The sequence below is a fragment of the Dendrobates tinctorius genome, unplaced genomic scaffold (assembly GCF_039654945.1).
Source record: "Dendrobates tinctorius isolate UK_male_01 unplaced genomic scaffold, ASM3965494v1 ptg000016l, whole genome shotgun sequence".
In the NCBI taxonomy this organism is placed as follows: domain Eukaryota; kingdom Metazoa; phylum Chordata; class Amphibia; order Anura; family Dendrobatidae; genus Dendrobates; species Dendrobates tinctorius.
Genome location: NW_027361684.1, coordinates 33,096,064 through 33,115,016, shown reverse-complemented (window position 1 = coordinate 33,115,016; position 18,953 = coordinate 33,096,064). Strand labels below are relative to the sequence as shown.

Below are 18,953 nucleotides of genomic sequence, written 5' to 3'. Positions count from 1 at the left end.
GTGTAAATGACAGAGTTACGCTATGTAAAAGCTCATGTTAAAATCGCAATGCAATCACCCTAATACCAATTATGTATTGTCCTTTGCCCACTATGTAGTGCTTAGCAAGGCTGGGGTCACACTACGTTATGGCAGTCCGTTAGACGGACTGCGTTACACCACGGCATAACGCGATGTAACGCAGTCCGTTAACGCTGCCATTCCCTCCCATTATCGGGCGCATCGCTAACGCATGCCATAATCAGCATGCGTTAGCGATGTGCAGTCATTCTGTGACGGAGCCTCGGACGCGGGCCGTCACCGCTAGCGCAGATGAAGCATCTGCTATAGCGGTATAGCATAACGCTATGCGTTGAACAGACTGCTTTAACGCAGTGTGATCCTAGCCTTAGTACTATACAGCAAACAGAAGCTTCAGCAGGTCTGTAGGACCTGGCAATCACATGGTTTCTGGGTCTCTGCTGGTATAGCAGGGTTGCTGGGTTATAGCAGACACAGATCAGCTATGCAGGGACTCCTATGGATGACCGGTAACACTGGGGAAAAAATGAACATTATAAAAAAAAAAAAAATTCCTTGGATGATCTCTTGGGGGACAAATTATATAAACAAATGTGAAAAGAACAGCATGTTTGAAACTTTAAACAAAAAAAAAAAAAAAAAAAAAAAAAAAAAGTGGGACGGGGTCCGAACAGGTGGACATAGCTGATAACAGCAGCATTCACTACAAAGTAATACCTCTGATTAAGGCTGTTTTCACATTAGCTCAGCGCATCGTGCGCGTCCATGTGCATGCGCTCCTATGTTTAACATGGCGGGCGCATGGTCTAGCGATTGCACGTGCACGCATGTGGTTTCGTGCGCATGCGGTTTTTTTTGTAGTGTGCACCTAGGAGCGCCTGACGCAACCTGTTGCATTTTTGGGTCCGTCCAAAGGCGTGCAGTCTATGGGAACGCAGGCGTGCGCATGGACATGCGCACGCCTGCGTTTGAAATCGAATGTGTTTTAAGAGTTAACATGACTACAAACTGGTTAAAACGCATGTGCCTAAAAACGCAAATGCATGCAAAGCGCATGACGTGTTTTTTTGCATGCGTTTCTATTGCGCACGAAGTGCAGCACTAAAAAACGCTAATGTGAAACTAGCCTAAGCCAATAACCATCAATAACAATGAGACAATGTGATCATGAGACATAAGTTTATGTAACGCCATCCTGCTTACACATTACTCCCTGAGCTTGGACCACGTCTCAACAGCTCGTATATGAAGGTATACATGGAGTAATGGGTAAGCGGGATATTTAAACATTCACCTTTATAATATACATATAACAAAAAAAAAAAAAAAAAAAAAAAGGGATTTTTGTGTACTCACCGTAAAATCCTTTTCTCCGAGCCAATCATTTGGGGACACAGACCATGGGTGTATGCTGCTGCCACCAGGAGGCTGACACTAAGTAATACAGAGAAAGTTAGCTCCTCCTCTGCAGTATACACTCTCATGCTGGCTCCCAGAGAACCAGTTCAGGGCAAAAGCAGTACGAGATCAATAACATATAAGAGTATAACATGTCAATTTACAGGACAAGCACAGAGCCATTAACAGGGTGGGTGCTGTGTCCCCCAATGATTGGCTCGGAGAAAAAGATTTTACGATGAGTACACAAAAATCCCTATTTCTTCTTCACCTCATTGGGGGACACAGACCATAGGACGTCCCATAGCAGTCCTTGGGTGGGGACAACATAACAGATCAGGCACAGCAGAACTGCGGCCTGTAGAGTCCGCCTGTCAAGACTCACATCTGCAGAAGTCTGGATGTGAATATGATAGTGCTTCAAGAATGTGTGCAGACTGGACAAAACCGCAGTCTTGCCGGCCTGCTGTGCCAACACCTGGTGCCTAATGGCCCAAGAAACCCCTATCAACCAAGTAGAGCGTGCCCTGATCTGCTGGGAAACGCTGGCCTCTGACGCAGAGGGACTCCCGGAAGGAGAAATGAATCTACCTGGCGATCATAGTCAAAGCGGCTAAACTCTTCCTGCGACCATCAGGAAGCTTGAGTAAAGCATCCAACTTTCGAAAGGATGCCGTCCTCGATACGAACCTTATGAGAGCTCTCACTTCGTCCAGAGTATGGAGAACCAGTTCCACTTTGTGGATGTCCGATACCACCTTGACAACAAGGGGCGAAAACGGCCCGAGGACAACCTTGCCTTCATGGAAATAAGGAAAGGGTGTCTGAAAAAACAGAGCGAGACCTCCGAAAAGTCGCCTGATTGAAATGACCGCAGAGGAAAGAAGTGCGATCTTCCATGACCGTAATGTCAGTCCGGATCAAAAGGAGTCTCTTGTAAGACCCCCAGGACCAGTTAAGGTCCCAAAAATCTTACAGTATGCGATAGGGAAGTATCACATGAGATACTCCCTGCGTGAAAGACCTTACTTGCAGATTTATTGCAATAAGGCCGGTAAGGACAAAAACTGGATTTTCAGCTAACTGAGCACCAGGCCTGAATCCAGATTGTTTTGAAGGAAAAAAGGGGAAGTTATCCGTGATCTCTGCCCCAGGCAAAATGTGTGCTGAGGCAGCCTTACAGCACTAGTCGCTCACAACTTGTTGTGAGAGTCCTGCCTGGGTCAGAACTCGAGTACTTTGGCGTTCAATCTGTATGCCATCAGATCTACATCCAAGTGCCCTAGCGAAGACAGATTTTTTGGAAGACTTCTGGATGAAGTTCCCACTTGCCTGAGGCGAGACCCTGACGGCTGAGGAAGTCTGCAGTCCAGTTTCCCACTCCTGGGACGAGCCCTGCTGAGATCACCGGAATTTGGATGGGGGGACCCACCAGAAGACGGTGGAACTGCTGTAGAGCTAGTCATATCACTTGGATCTCCAGAACGTTGATCGGGAGTCTGGGAGCCCGAGTTGGCCGGCGGCCTTGAGTAGTGTGGTAAAGACTGGCCATCGGTAGACACTACTAACATTAAACTGGAAAAAAGGATCTCCCGTAGTTGAGGGAGGAGCTGAAGTCCACTGACTAAGAGCAAGTCTGACCCACAGACAAGCGGAGCGAAGGGGACTGCTTCCATTGCCGCCACCTTTTTCCCCAGAACCCTCATAGCAACTTGGATGGAATGAGGGGAAGAGGGACAGAGTGCGCGAGCTTCCTGCTGGAGGATCAAGGCCTTGTCTAGAGGGAGAAGCACCAACCCTCTGGAGGTGTCCAGGAACATCCTCAAAAAGGAAACAGCTGAGCTGGAAGTGGGGAAGACTTTCTTAGGCTTAACAGCCAGCCCAAGCGAGACAGGGTATCGTAAGTGATACATACAGACTCAGCGCAGTTCTGGAAGTACGGTCCCTTGACTAGAAAATCGTCCAGATAGGACAGGACGGCCGCGCCCAGGGAATGCAAGATGGGTATTACAGCTGCCATGACCCTTGTGAACACTATGGGAGCGGTAGCAAGACCGAAGGGCAAAGCCGTGAACCGAAAATGCTGTTCGCAAATGGCGAAGTGCAGAAATCTTTGGTGAGAGGTAAAAAAAAAAATTGGAGTGTGGAGGTAAGCATCCCGATCGATGGATGTGAGAAACTTCACCTTTTCCCGTTGAGGTAATAACCGAACGGAGGAATTCCATCCAAAAAGGCAGACCCTAATAAACTTGTTAGAAATTTGAGGTCCAGGACCGGTCCTTTTTCCGGTGTGGGGAACACCCCGATTGGGAGGAAGTAGAGGGCTAGCCTGGATTGGTTCCAACTTCTCACCGAATAACCGACCACTCTGGTAAGGGAGAGATGTTGGAAACTGTTTTGGATGCAGAGTCCGTTTCCATTTACTGAGCCATAATGCCCTTCTGATTGTAATGGCATTCGCTGCTGACAGCGCCGCATAACTAAACGCATCCAAAGAGGAGTGGATCCATAGTTTCCCAATCGAGAGAATTGATTGGCTAGTTGCGCTTCCTCCGGGAGAAGGTTACTATTCCCAGTTGGGATACTGGAGGGTCTTCTACAGGAGATTCGGCTCAAACTTCCTTCAGATCCTTTTTTTTTTCTTGCACATACCCGGAGAAGCTGCCGGGTGGTGGAATGCGCAGTTGTATCCAGCAGGTCAGGATAAACGTCTCTTGCTCTCGCTGCTGTCTTTGGACGGTGCAGAATTAAGGTGATGAACCCTCGATCCACCATCCGCTTAACATGGAGAGGAGGGACCATCTGCCACCTTGCATCATCCGCTAAACAGTGGTGATGCAGTGGGGAATGCTCGGACGCCAAAAAAAGGGTGCCCGCCTGCACGTTTCTAGAATGCTTGCGGCCCCTGCTAGCTGGCGACTCCCTTGTATGAAAGGCACCATCTACCTCAGTCATGGAAGCTGCCGGATCTACAGAGGGATTAAATCGCATTGGCCAGAGAGGCCATGGATTGTGACAATGACGAAGCCCACTTAAAAGGGACTAGGTACACTGAACTCGGTGACAGTGGAGGGCTCCTGAGCGTATTAGGGGTCGCAAGCTGCGATTAGGATCACAGAGCGGAGTAGTTTGTACACTGCAGGGAATGCTAGTTCTGCAAAGTTGTGCAACAGAACAATTTGTCTAAAAAGGGGATCTCACCGCAGATCAACAGGAAGGGATATGTTTCTTCAAGAGGCTTCCAACCAGTGAAGGGTTTATCCGGTCTCTCCCTGTGCTGATTAACTAGCACGAAAGTCCAGCAGAATGGCATAAGTTCTATACGGGAGTTTAGTCTTTTTAAGGGACACTGTATGATCCAGAGCAGAGCCGGAGTCCTCGTCAATCTCCAGATACTGGTTGACATGGATGCTGAAACTCTGGTGAGACCAGATTCAAGGAAACATCCTAATCATACTCTGAACTTTGATCGCTACAGATTCCAGGTGAGGGAGAGTGACAGATTGCACCCACGGACGCCAACGGATGACGTACTACGGATCCGTTTTGTAGAAACATGTGCAGTTCTAGAGCGCTTGTGGCCCCTGCTAGTAGACGGCTCCCATGTAGGGGATGATCCATCTACAACAGTCATGGGAATGCTCCTATCTCCGGAGGGATTCAATTGCCTCGACCAGAGAATCCGTGAGAATGCCCATTCAGGGGGACTACGTACACTGGGCTGGGCGGCAGGAGGGGGTATGTGGCGGCAACACTACGTGTTCCCGCCTGTTGTAGGTTTGGGGAGAGCAGAGCCCTTAAGGCAGGGTTCCCCAACTCCAGTCCCCAAGGCCCACCAACAGATCATGTTTTCAGGACTTCCTTTGTATTGGACAGTTGAAGCAATTATGACCTGAGCAATACAAAGGAAATCCTGAAACATGATCTGTTGGTGGGTCTTGAGGACTGGAGTTGGGGAACCCTGCCGTAAGGGATCCATCTCCCCTGTGTAATCTAGAGCGGATTAATCCTCCCAAGCGGTTAGAGACAGTCCCGGCCGATAGAGGAGGGACTATATTGCTTTTGACAGTGGCGCCATGGACTGCAACGGTAACGAAGCCCGCTCATGGGGGCTAGATACACTTGTTTCGGTAGCGGTGGAGGTCTCCTGCGCAAAAAGTGTCCATTCTTATCACATGGGCCTACTAGAGTGTTAAGAGCCATTAAGACCATTACGTAATCCACAGGGTCCAGTGGCGTCCATAGATGGTGTACATAGATTCAAATGTCCACCGCAAAATGATGTCGGGTTAACCTACGAAGGGTCAATGTGAACTAATGTGTCTGCTGCAGGGTCATGCTCTTACCCAGGTCCTGTGCCGAGGATCCGCTGTGCCCCTTTTAAAAAAATGCCACCGGTACATGCTCATTGCAGATCGTTGCCTGGCGCCGCGTCATGTCCTGCAAAGCCGTCACCCCTGTGTAAGCAGGCTAGGTGGACCAAGATGGCCGCCAGGAGTTGCAGAGGTGGCAAAGTCCCTCAGTGAAGCGCCAGATCGGGGGCGGGGCCACGACAGCGGTATCATCCAGTGGGCGGAGCTTCATGGATTGCTTCATGAATAGGCCCAAGCCGGAACCTAAATTTCTGTGGCCGGCAGGAGCGTTACCCGGGGAGGAGGACGCCGCGTGGGAGCGCCGAAAACCCTGCTGCAGGAGCCAATCGCCGACCTCCCTTACCAGCGGTGCGCGTCCCGGCATGGAGCCGCTGCAGATGATCAGGCTGCAGCATGGACGGGAATGCCATCTAGAAGAGGGGAAATACCATCCGCCTTCCCGCCAACGCCTCTGTACATCAGGGGCAATGGGGAGGTAGCTGCATGGGCGCAGAGTTTAGACCTTCTGTGGGTGCAACGTGGACGGTGCAGGGAGCCCTCCATCCACCATCCCCTTGTCATGGAGGTGGAAAGGGAACGTCCGCCTCTTCCATCACCGCTGTTATATCAGTGGTGATCCAGTCGGGGCCGCACGGACACCTCTGTACATTCCAGGGGTTCACTCCCCTAGAATGGGGACAGGGCTGTTGTCCAGCTGTAGCCTGGTTTCAGAAGGGGGTAAATGGAGGCGACACTGCATGTTCCCGTCTGTTGCTGGTGCGGGGAGAACAGTGCCCTGTCGCCCCTAAAAGAAAGCTCAGGAATGGCTTGCATGTTGCAGGAGAGGATACGTGGAGGCGACACTCCATGTGCTCGCCTGTTGTTGATTTGGGAAGATCGGACCCTTGAAAGGATCCATCGCCCCTGTCAGGAAAAAGTAAAAAATAAGAGTCAAAAAAAACAAAAAAAAAAACACTATGGTCTGAATACCAGAACAGTGTGCCTCCTACGGACACTAAGCAAGAACTAGTTCTCTGGAAGCCAGCATGAGGGTGTACACTGCAGAGGAAGAGCTAACGATCTTTGTATTACTTGGTGACAGCAGCATACACCCATGGTCTCTGTCCCCCAATGAGGTGAAGGAGAAAAACTGCACTCAATCATAATCTTCTTTATTTTTTAATATAGCGCTAACATATTCCGCAGCGCTTTACAGTTTGCACACATTATCATCACTGTCCCCTGATGGGGCTCACAATCAAAATTCCCTATCAGTATGTCTTTGGAATGTGGGAGGAAACCGGAGTACCCAGAAGAAACCCACGCAAACACGGGGAGAACATACAAAAGGTAATAGCCTGGAGAATTAAGTCAACTGGTAATTTGGTGTAAAATGTGGGAACAGATCACTGCATTAGAAAAAAAACTTAAATTACAGTTATTTACAGTATGCATATCCCCAAAACAGCGCTAAAAATATTGCAATTTGTTCTGCATACAGCAAAGCCTCATACAGCCACGTCAAAAAAAAGGAAAAAAAAAAAAAAAAAATACATACATATATATATTATGGATGAAGAGAGGCAAAATGGAAAAAATATAACCAGTCATTAAGGGTTCCTTCCCGTGCTGCGTTTTTTGAACAACCCCCCCCCCCCCCTTTTTTTTCCTCAGTGTTTTTCACCCATTCGAATGAATCGAAAAATAACGCAAGTTAAAAACGGTGCGAGAATTCATTTTAAAAAAAACACATATTTAGGCAGTAAATTTCAAGACAACACTGATTTTTGGCGACAAAAAATCTGCTGCAAATACTCAACGTGTGCACATACCCCAAGGCCCTGTCAGGGATGGTCACTTGGTGGGTTAAACTTAGTTTTTTTTTATAAGTAAAAACTATACCTTTTTCCTCTCTTTTTGCTTTTTTCATCTTTTTCTTCTCTTTCTTTTTAAGCCTGAAAAGGAAGAAAAAGGCCAGTGAATATCTAACCCTTTAACACCATTAACACCAACAAGTCAGCATGGACCTTCCTAACCACACAGTCTTTCAAATCGGACATGTCACTTCATGTAATAAGTCTGGAAATCTTCTTCCATTCCATTCCCAGTTATTCAGAGATTGCTTTTTCATGTCACTTCATAATTGATGGCAGTGGTATAATTCAAGATAATACGATTCGCGCTTATGAAACAATTGCAAAATTTGGCAACAATTTTGAAAAACATGCAATTTTTCAAACTGACTTTTTATGCACTTAAAACAGTTCGACCTTGTTCACACTGCTTTTCCGTAGCAAGTCCAGGTATTCTGTATGAATCCTCTGCCAACAGAGCCATACAGCTCATTGGAATCCTCTCTTGTCTACATTGGTAAATAATGTATTGCTGTGTAATGATTTATTTGGATTATCACATATCCCCCTCTGCTTTGCAAATTGCTGCAGAATATGTTGATGCTACAGAAATAAAAGAATATTTTATTATTATTAGTATAAACTCTTCAGGTGGTTCACAGGAATTAGGAATTAGTGCAAAATGGAATAAAAAAAAAAATGCATTCTTCTAACTAAAATCTTGGTTTAGCCTCCCCCCCCCCAAGGGCAATGAGAAAAAAAATACACACAAAAATCTACTGTTTGGACGCACGGCAGGGAAGGAGCGCCAATTGACTTTTTGGAGCACAAATTTCATTGGAATACATTACGGATGCCATGTCGCATTTACAGAGCCCCAAATGTGCCAAAACAGAATATATTCCCCCACAAATCACCCCGTACAGTAAGCTATACGCCTCAGGAAATATTTCCAAATGGTGTGGTGAGCATTTTGAACCCACATCCGTTTCATAGAATTTTATAATGCTGGCATGTGGAAACAAAAACTTTCTTAAGTGGTTCTAGGAAAAAATGGACCTTATAATTTGTATTGCAGTTGATCCCGAATGCGACAACACCAAGTATGTTGTCAGAAATTTCTGAGTGGACACATGGAGAGCTCCGAAGGAAGGAGAAGCCAACTTTTGTAATACAAATTGCCAAAGACTTAAAAAGGAGGATGTGCGGTCTTCTGGTGAAAGTCTGCAGTCACGGGCATGGCCTAGCAGAGCATGGTGCTGGTCACATAATCCAGGAGCTCTGACGACTTCAGGCGGTGAAGCGGCTCACACATCTTACCGGCAGTTCCTTCAGCGGTGAATCTTTCTCCAGGCACTTAGTATCACCCTGGGATCAGATGAGGCGGTCCAAAACCGGGCTCCGGAGCTCCCCCAGAAAGGTATCTGACTTCTTTGCCAGAGGCTCCAGGCTGGAGAGGAGTTCTAAGATGGCTGCTGCCTCCCCTCATGCTGCAAAGTCTGCAGGATCAGCACGTTCTGCTACTTCCTCTGCCTCAAGCAGAGAAGGCTCCATGGAGACTGCGGGCACTGTGGAAATGGCAAGCCCTGACAACTAGCCTGTCACAAAGGAGGAGATGAAATCCCTCTTTGCAGCTTTCAGGAAGTCTATGCAAAATGATATAAAGAGCATGTTGGCAGAGCTGAAGGGGGAAGTAGGAGCTATAGGGAACCGCACAGATCATTTAGTTAACAAAATGGAGGAGATAACAGGGTCCCACAATGCACTGATAGAGGAGCATGAGGAGCTTAAAGCTGAAGTCCGCAAGTTAACATCTAAAATGCTGGACATGGAGGACAGATCCAGGAGAAACAATGTTAGAATAAGAGGAATCCCAGAAGAAGTACATGATAAAGATTTGCTCCCCCTGTTACAGGACTTTATTCAAGCTGTTGTGCCTGAAGCAGAAGGGAGAGATATCTTAGTGGACCGGATTCACAGAATCCCTAAGCCTCGAGGACTTAACCCTTCGATTCCCAGAGATACTATTGCCGGCATTCACTTCTATAAAACAAAGGAGGCCTTCCTGCTTGGTTTAAAGAAGAAACCTTCCCTGCCAGACAGATTTGCTCGCCTTTCGGTAGTCCCAGACCTCTCAGCTGGCACGCTTGCGAGGAGGAGAGAATTCACCCCTTTTACAAAGATTCTACGGGATAAAGGCATTATATATCGTTGGGGTTTCCCTATCAAGCTCATTGTCAGTAAAAATGGTAACACTCGGGTTTGCTTCTCTACTGCTCAACTTGGGAAAGTGTTTGAGGACTGGGATATTCCACCCCCTCCGCCATCTTCCTTGGATAAAGGTTCACCCCAAAACAGGAGAATTAACCCTGAATGGTTTAAAGCTTGAAGTTCCCATAACTTTCGCCTTTTGAGGTTGTGGTCTCCATTTTTCTGGATTTTTTTTTTTTTTTGTTTCTGCAGAGGGTGCTGGCTACTAAATTTTGTGGCCGCATCCAGCCCACCAGCAGTTCCTGCCCCACGAGCGTCTTTATCGCTCTTACTGCTTTGACTGCTTGTCAGTCCTTGTGTGTCCTTGCGTCATGTTATGTGAGGAGCAACTTGTTTCTCAGTTTTTCTTTAATTGTTATGTCATGTTATTTGTTGATAGGTCTTGCCTGTTTGTACCGTTTCTTTCTGCAGGGTTAATACTCCAAAGGAAGCAGATTCTCGGCTATCACAGCCACTTCTGGCCTTACATACCATGGGTTTAAAAGGTATTGTCTCTAAATGTGAAGGGATTAAATTCTCCGCATAAAAGGTCATGGGTCTGGAAGGAGGCAGGGAAGGCGAGTAGTGATGTTTTGTGCATTCAAGAATCACATTTATTAGCACAGGATAATGGTAGAATGAAAAATGTTAATTATCCTCATCAGTTTTTTGCCAATAATGTCCACAAAGGGGCGGGTGTGGGAATCCTCATTAAAAGCTCTGTAGCCTTCCAGCTTGAAAGGGTGGTGGGGGAAATTGAGGGGAGATATGTCATTTTAATTGGTCTACTAAACAATGTGCAATTTACTATTGCTTCAGTGTATGCTCCCAATGTGGGCCAGTTGCGATTCATACGTACATTTTTGGAGACTTTTAGGGGAATAGCAAAGGGTTCCTCGGTGATATGCGGAGACTTTAATGTCCCTATGTGTAAATTCCTAGATTGTTCCCACCAAGCCCCGGCCAGAAAAGAGATGGGCCACCTGATCCGTGAGTTTCGTTTTCATGATATATGGTGATATGCTCATGCAGGAGAGAGAGACTACTCTTTTCACTCCCTAAGGTTTAATACCTACTCTAGAATAGATTATATCTTAGTAGATGATTCGTTACTGTTGGGTTGTGACCAGATTAACATTGGCCCCATTACGTGGTCGGACCACGCGCCCGTTATGTTAACAATTTCAGACGGGGGTCGTACCCGGTCTCCTTCCAAATGGAAACAATGATTATATCCTCACTAACCAAGATACCAGCGATGAAATCGCTCAGCAATTAAAAGAATTTTTTACCATTAATGATAATCAAATGGTCTCGGATGAAACTCTTTGGGCGGCCCATAAGGCCTTTGCTAGAGGTGTCCTCATCAAAATTGCAGCAATGGAGAAAAGGGAAAGGTTAAAAACATTTTATGATATTTTGTCTAAACTCCAGCTCCTGGAAAGGGCAAACAAGGCCCACCCCTCTGACATTTTCCTTGACTCTATTAGAGGTCTGAGAGATCAGCTGAGATCAATTATGCTGTATTCCTGTGAAAAAAAATCTAAAAAAAGCTTAAATCCAAATTCTATTGCTTGGGTGATAGAGCCGGTAGGATTCTAGCAAGTCGAGTGAAGAAAAGGGAGGCTCGGATGGCCATTCCCTTTTTGATTAAGCACGACGGGTCCAAAGTTTTAAACCCTACTCATATAGCTAGTGAGTGTAAAGAATACTACTACTCCCAACTATATAATCTCAAGTCAGATCCTAAAACACACCAGCCCACGAAGGGTGAAATTTCTTCTTTCCTTGCTAAACTAAATTTGCCCAAACTTTCCCCCACGGCTCTGGCTGCTCTTAATGCCCCCCTTACTGAGGAGGAAGTAGTTCGGGTTATTAATTCCTCTAAGAGACTTTCTGCCCCCGGGCCAGATGGTTTTTCTAATTCTTACTACCGCCAGTTTGCGCACATCTTGGCTCCATGTCATGTCGGACGCTGTTCACACCACAGCGTCCGGCAGGCAGAGGTAGTTCCACCTCCAGCCACTATAGCCTCAGTGGCGCCGGCCTGATCTTCAGGCTCTCGGGGGTTAATCCTGCTGGAGACCAGGTTGGATGGTTAGTCACGCCCACGGTCTTTAAATAGTCATGCTGGCCTATGGGCGTCGCCGATTATAGCTTGTGTTTCATACCAAGTGGTTCCGGTCTGGAGTGGAGGTGTTGCAGAGAGAGATTCGTATCTGGTGTCGTATGATCCGTCATTATCCTTTCTCCTTCCCATATTTGTGTTTAGTTGTGCCCTGTTCACATTACTGTATATTCCTGTGTGGGTGCGGCGCAGTGCAGTTTTTTTTTTTAATCAGATAGTTTTTATTAAAAGTTTTGGAAATGACAGGCATGTACAACTTACAACATGTTGTCAAACATTCCCTTAGCGCAGTGCAGTTTAAGTTCTCCCTGTCTGTCTTTATTTGTGTGGGGGCTTTGGTGGTTTGTCTCCTCACTGGGTGGAGGGTTAAGTGCAGGGCTGAGCAGGAGACAAGGAAAGGTTGGAGGCTCAGGCATTTGCACCATCAGCAAAAACCCTGGGTTGAGGGTCAGACAGGGTTTCCCCTAGTTATAGGGACACCACAGGGGCCCCGGGTATTACAGCCTTAGTGGGACTAAGCCCCACGTGACACTCCATTTCTGGTTAGAACGTTCTCATTATGGAGGGACTCATCTGATATCCAATCTGAAAGATTGGCTCCGACAATCACTACTATTCCTAAACCGGGGAAGCCTCCAACCTCTCCTGGTAACGTCAGACCTCTATCTCTTTTGAATCGTGACGTGAAGTTATATGCAAAAGTCTGGGCTAATAGACTCCTCTCAGTTTTGCCGGCCCTGGTCTCCCCTGACCAAGTGGGATTTGTCCCATGGAGGCAGGCTAGAGATGGCACTAGAAGAGTGATTGATTTGATGGATTTTCTTGAGTCCAGTGGTACCCCCGCTGTATTACTGTCGCTAGATGCGGAAAAAGCGTTTGACAGGGTACACTGGGGCTATGTGGATGCTGTTTTGGACACATTTGGTTTCTCTGGTAATATAAAGGGTGCTATTAAGGCCTTATACAAAAAAACAAATGCTTCGGTCTGTGCAGCTGGCTTCTATTCTGATAGATTTGACCTGACTAATGGGACCCGCCAGGGTTGCCCCCTTTCCCCTATAATTTTTGCTTTAGTCATGGAGCCCCTGGCGGAGTCCATTAGGCTCAACCCGGAAATCTCTGGAGTTAAAATAGGCCCTGTAGAGCATAAGATCGGTCTATATGCAGACTATGTAATTCTCTCTTGCACCGATAGTGAAAGATCATTGACAGGGATCAAAAACGCTCTCCTTGAATTTTCTAAGATTTCATATTACAAGCTAAACGAAGGAAAATCGGTTCTCTTCTCGGTTAATGTTCCACCATCTGTTAGAAATAGAATCTCCTCACTTGTCCCAAATACTTGGGCCCGGGACGGCTTCTCATACCTAGGACTAAGGATTTGTAAACTTTCCAATATTGTCAAACAGAATTTTAATACTCTGCTTGATTCCATTCGAAAGGACATAGACAATCAAATACATTTACCCCTTTCTTGGATGGCGCGCATTCAGATAGTTAAGAGGATGTTCCTACCAAAAATTATTTATTTATTCCGTTGTCTTCCCTTGAGGTTCCCCAAGAGGTTTCTCTCTCTTCTGCAGGCAGTTGTGAGCAGATTTATTTGGGCAGGAAAGAAACCTAGGGTTGGCATGTCTACCTTATTTTATAGTTATTCACATGGTGGTCTGAGGGTCACGAATTTTTATTTGTACCATAAAGCAGCAGTTCTAGAGGCGTTAAGGGAGTGGTATGATGATTCTAGTACTCACAAATGGGTGCTTGTGGAGAAATACTTGGCCCCGCGTGGGACTTTGAGATTTCTACTGGAGGCCCGAGTGCTTGGTTCCTTTGCCCCCTCTCTTCCCTTGCAGACAATGAAACTGGCATTTTCTTATTGGTCTGATCTGGTCTCTTCTCGTCAGATAATTAAATTGGAGTCTCTCTCTATTAGAGCCTCGGAGCTTCATGTGGATGGCCTCACGTTACGCAATTGGGTGAGGAATGGTATTGTGGTCATGAAAGATATCCTCTTAATTCAGGAGTTGAAACCTTTCTCTGTCCTAATGGATGAATTTGTCCTTCACAGAAATAACTTCTACCAGTACCTGCAAATTCGGCATTTTTTTAAATTAATGTGTATTTCCCTTATCCTGCCATAATGCTGTTTGCTCGCCAATACAGCGGTTTTTTAGTTCTTCCTCCTCTCAAAAACACGGCCTCTCGGTAGTATATAAAGTGTTTAATTCCCCCGGTAATGGTCCTAAACAAGCGTATATGAGGCGCTGGGAAGGGGCTCTTGCTTTCTCCTCAACCCCCGAACCAATGGTGGTCCGCTTCTGGCGACTTGCAGAAATATTCCTCCTGTATCAATCATCTTGAGCAGCTTAAGAAAGTTCACTTTTGACTGGTATTACACCCCGCTGAAGATTTCCAAATTCCGTGGTTCCTATCCCTGATCCTGCTGGAAGCGCTGCTCGGGTGTTGGTTCCCTAGGGCACGTGTGGTGGGATTGCCTGCTCATCCGGCCTTTTTGAGAAGAAGTGTCTAACATTATTACCTCAGTTACAGGCCTGGCTGGAAGTTTGAGTGGTCCGCTAGCGGTTTTGGGGATCGGTTTACATATATTCCCTGGCGATTTGAGACCAATTGTATCACACATTCTAATAGCAGCACGTATGTGTCTGGCAGACCACTGGAGAGAAATAACTATCCCCTCTAAATTGGAAATTATCCAAAATATCAATAAACATTACCAATACGAGCTCCTTCTGACCTCAGGTATATTTACCAAAAATAAAATAAGGAATCGCTGGTTCCCCTGGGTGGTGTCCAAATTCTCGTCCTTCCAGTCCTGTGATCTTATTACCCATCATCCCTACCCTTGCTTCCTATGTTGCAAATTGTATCCCCTAACCCTACTATGCAGAATTTTCAGCTGTTATCTGTTTTTACTTTGAATTTTATTGTCCTGCTGTTATAGGACAAATTTTTCAACTGTCTGCATATTTGCTACGGTGTATAATCTGTTTTATATAAAATCTTAATAAAAATTATTGATATAAAGAAAGTCTGCAGTCACTGTATATGATTTCATCACTCCAACTCTTTATAGTGTGCACATCGGTGTTGGCGGTGAGAGTGGACACTCACGTGACTGCCAGTGTGCGATTTGCATACATGAGGTCATGCCAACTAGATGGGCATGGCCTTGCTGAATGAAGTATATTGAGTGAGGCTGAACAAGTCTAGTCGTAATGTGGCCGGAATTATGCAAATCACTGACTTGTGGTGACGTGACTGCCCACTCTCACCAGTAATAGCGGAAAATCCTGACTTTCACCAGAAGACAGGACAATGCCTTTAACAACTGAGGACCTATCTTAAAATGAGATGTGGGTTTGGTCCGTACACCCCCACAGATCATCTGAATACTGCTCCAAAAGCGAACAAAACTAAGCAGTGCATGGGCAGAACACAAAAGCATTGAGCATTGGTTAGTGGCTGCTACATAGTACATTCATGTCACTGGGAGATAAAGCACAGTACACAGCAGCAGCCAACATGCAGTGATCAGACCTGTTGTGTTCCACCTGTTTATTTCTTTGTTCCGGAGATAATTGGAGAAATTTTCGGATGAGTGAGAGTTCCGGCTGTTGGACCCCATCCATCTCAAATGGATGACCTATCCACTGAATAGCTCAATCATTAAGTCCTGAAGAACCCCTTTAAGTGGGTTTTCCCCTCTGCAGCAAGGAAATACATGTCAACGTTTACTCTGGTTTGGGCAAGCTCTGGGACTACTAACGGGGTGGAAAAAGGTGAATATTTGGCTCTGGAGTGTAGATTTTACTGGATTTGTGTTAGGGTGTCATGTTGCTTTTACAGCACCTCTGAGCTATTAGTCACATTGAAAATCTTTATTTTTCCGTTGACAGACATCCGATATGAGTGTGTCACTTCGAAACACGTTGACAAATAAACCACATATCAAACCATCATCCTATTCTGCTCATCACTGTACCACCAGCAGCACAGGTTTATCCCACTCTTCAGCAGCTTCACATGTTCTGTATACTGTTGATCTACAGCAGCCTTTTAAGCTTCTAAAGAAGTTGCGACCTCATAACTCCCATCAGGTGAGCATTACTCCAGTTTGTCTCCCTCGTTCTTCCCAGATGAGACCCTACTGTGCTTTGTTTTTCCAGTATTCCTTTGTTCGTAGATGAGAAGCATGCCAGAATCTCTCTGAATGGAGACTGTATGGGTCAGCTAGGAAAGCTGAGCAGTCTGTGTGTTGGAGCTGCCAAGAACCGTGTGGAAGATGCAGCCTGTTCAGTATGAGTTGAATACTTCTGTTTGGCACTGGAAGCTGATGGGGCTCAGGCTGAATGGGATGCAGAGACTGGTGGGATTGTGTCTTTGCTGTGTATGAAGTTTGCTCAGGGAGATAGGACTGTAATCCGTTGGGGTGAGACCACACTAACATATTTCATTTCATAAATGAACTGCTTATTTGCTGTGATACCTTTGTGCCCAGAAGAAGCTGTTTTGGTTTGGAATCCTTTGGAGTGTTATGAAAGTAATAAAACTGAACCTGCTTAGACCAAACCATTGCCGTGTGAATTGCTACCTAATGCCTACCTGAGAGTGTGACTCCCTACAATGGGTTTCATATTGGGACAGCTCATGTTATTCCATTTTTATTATAAATGACTACATGCAGAAATTAACTTAAAAAAAGACCTACTTGTCTACTCTGCACCGCATGTTTTTATATTGTGCAGAAAGCCCAAAAAAGAAAGAAAAAAAAAAAAAAAACACAGACAAAAAATACGTTTAATAATCTCTGCCATCCCCAATGGTCTACAAGAATAGACTTTCAGTTGGGACAGGCATGTGCTAGTTGCACGTGTCCATACAACCGAAAATGGATGTGCAGAGTGAGCTCTATATACAGTGGGTACGGAAAGTATTCAGATCCCTTTAAATTTTTCACTGTTTGTTTCATCGCAGCCATTTGGTAAATTCAAAAAAGTTCATTTTTTTCTCATTAATGTACACTCTGCACCCCATCTCGACTGAAAAGAAACAGAAATGTAGAAATTTTTGCAAATTTTTTTAAAAGAAAAACTGAAATATCACAAGGTCATAAGTATTCAGACCCTTTGCACAGTATTGAGTAGAAGCACCCTTTTGAGCTACTACAGCCATGAGCCTTCTTGGGAATGATGCAACAAGTTTTTCACACCTGGATTTGGGGATCCACTGCCATTCTTCCTTGCAGATCCTCTCCAGTTCCGTCAGGTTGGATGGTGAACAGCCATTTTCAGGTCTCTCCAGAGATGCTCAATTGGCCACTCCTTTGTTATTTTAGCTGTGTGCTTAGGGTCATTGTCTTGTTGGAAGGTGAACCTTTGGCCAAGTCTGAGGTCCAGAGCACTCTGGAAGAGGTTTTCATCCAGGATATCTCTGTACTTGGCCGCATTCATGTTTCCTTCAATTGCAACCAGTCGTCCTGTCCCTGCAGCTGAAAAACACCCCTATAAGCATGATGCTGCCACCACCATGTTTCACTGTTGGGATTGTATTGGGCAGGTGATGAACAGTGCCTGGTGTTCGCCACACATACCGCTTAGAATGATCACCACAAAGTTCTTTGTCTCATCAGACCAGAGAATCTTATTTCTCATAGTCTGGGAGTCCTTCATGTGTTTTTTAGCAAACTCTATGCGGGCTTTCATATGTCTTGCACTGCGGAGAGGCCTCCTTCAGGCCACTCTGCCAGAAAGGCCCGACTGGTGAAGAGCTGCAGTGACAGTTGACTTTGTGGAACTTTCTCCCATCTGCATACTGCATCTGTGGAGCTCAGCCACAGTGATCTTGGGTTCTTCTTTGCCTCTCTTACTAAGGCTCTTCTCCCACTATTACTCAGTTTGGCTGGACGGCCAGGTCTAGGAAGACTTCTGGTGATCCTAAACTTCTTCCATTTAAGGATTATGTTCTAAGACTCAAGTATACCCGGCATAAGGAGTATTGGGGGAGGGGGGGATGGCTTTGATTGTATTACTACAAGATATGTGAATTGTTACATGTATAGTGATATCCACTGTTTATTGTTTAAAATCTTTTGAAACCTAAATAAAAATAACTGGTTTAAAAAAATTAAAAAAAAAAAAAAAAAAAAAAAGGATTATGGAGGCAACTGTGCTCTTAGGAACCTTGAGTACGGCAGAAATTCTTTTGTAACCTTGGCCAGATCTGTTCCTTGCCACAATTCTGTCTCTGAGCTCCTTGGCCAGTTCCTTTGACCTCCCGATTCTCATTTGGTCTGACATGCACTGTGAGCTGTGAGGTCTTATATAGACAGGTGTGTGCCTTTACAAATCAAGTCCTATTAGTTTAATTAAACACAGCTGGACTCCAATGAAGGAGTAGAACCAGCTCAAGGAGGATCACAAGGAAATGAACAGCGTATGAGTATTAAATACGAGTGTCTGAGCAAAGGGTCTGAAGACTTATGACGATGTGATATTTCAGTTTTTCTTTTTTAATAAATTTGCAAAAATTTCTACATTTCTGTTTTTTTTCAGTCAAGGTGGGGTGCAGCGTGTACATTAATGAGGGAAAAAAAATGAACTTTTTTGAATTTACCAAATGGTTGCAATGAAACAAACAGTGAAAATTGTAAAGGGGCCTGAATACTTTCCGTACCCACTGTATATTCTGATTTTGCCTCTGCAGTCAATCACTAACCGTGGCTGTGACGTTTTTATCACCACAGTTGACAGCGATTGACTGCAGCCATTGCCCATGGTGCCTAAATTACAGCTTTTAAGGATGCTTGAGATGAGCATAATAAATGTGTCTGTATTATAGATGCACATTCTGGCCTGTGGGTCCAATCACCTAATCTCACATCATCGTAGATCTCCACGATGCCATGAGTCTAGAATATTAGACCAGCGGACA

General features: G+C 45.5%; 1 protein-coding gene across 2 annotated transcripts in view; it reads right to left on the bottom strand.

The window, feature by feature from the left end:
* The window catches only part of PRKRIP1 (PRKR interacting protein 1), a 35,934-nt gene that overhangs the window by 3,646 nt on the left and 13,335 nt on the right, over positions 1-18,953 (bottom strand). Inside the window, exons 5-6 of one of the 2 annotated variants that reach the window (XM_073565627.1) lie at positions 7,674-7,726; positions 1,378-1,455 (exon numbers count right to left, since the gene is read on the bottom strand). In XM_073565627.1, coding sequence (XP_073421728.1) covers positions 1,403-1,455; positions 7,674-7,726 — 106 coding nt within the window. In that variant the 3' untranslated portion in view covers positions 1,378-1,402. The remainder of the gene's footprint in view (positions 1-1,377; positions 1,456-7,673; positions 7,727-18,953) is intronic. The other variant, XM_073565626.1, reaches the window with a different exon arrangement.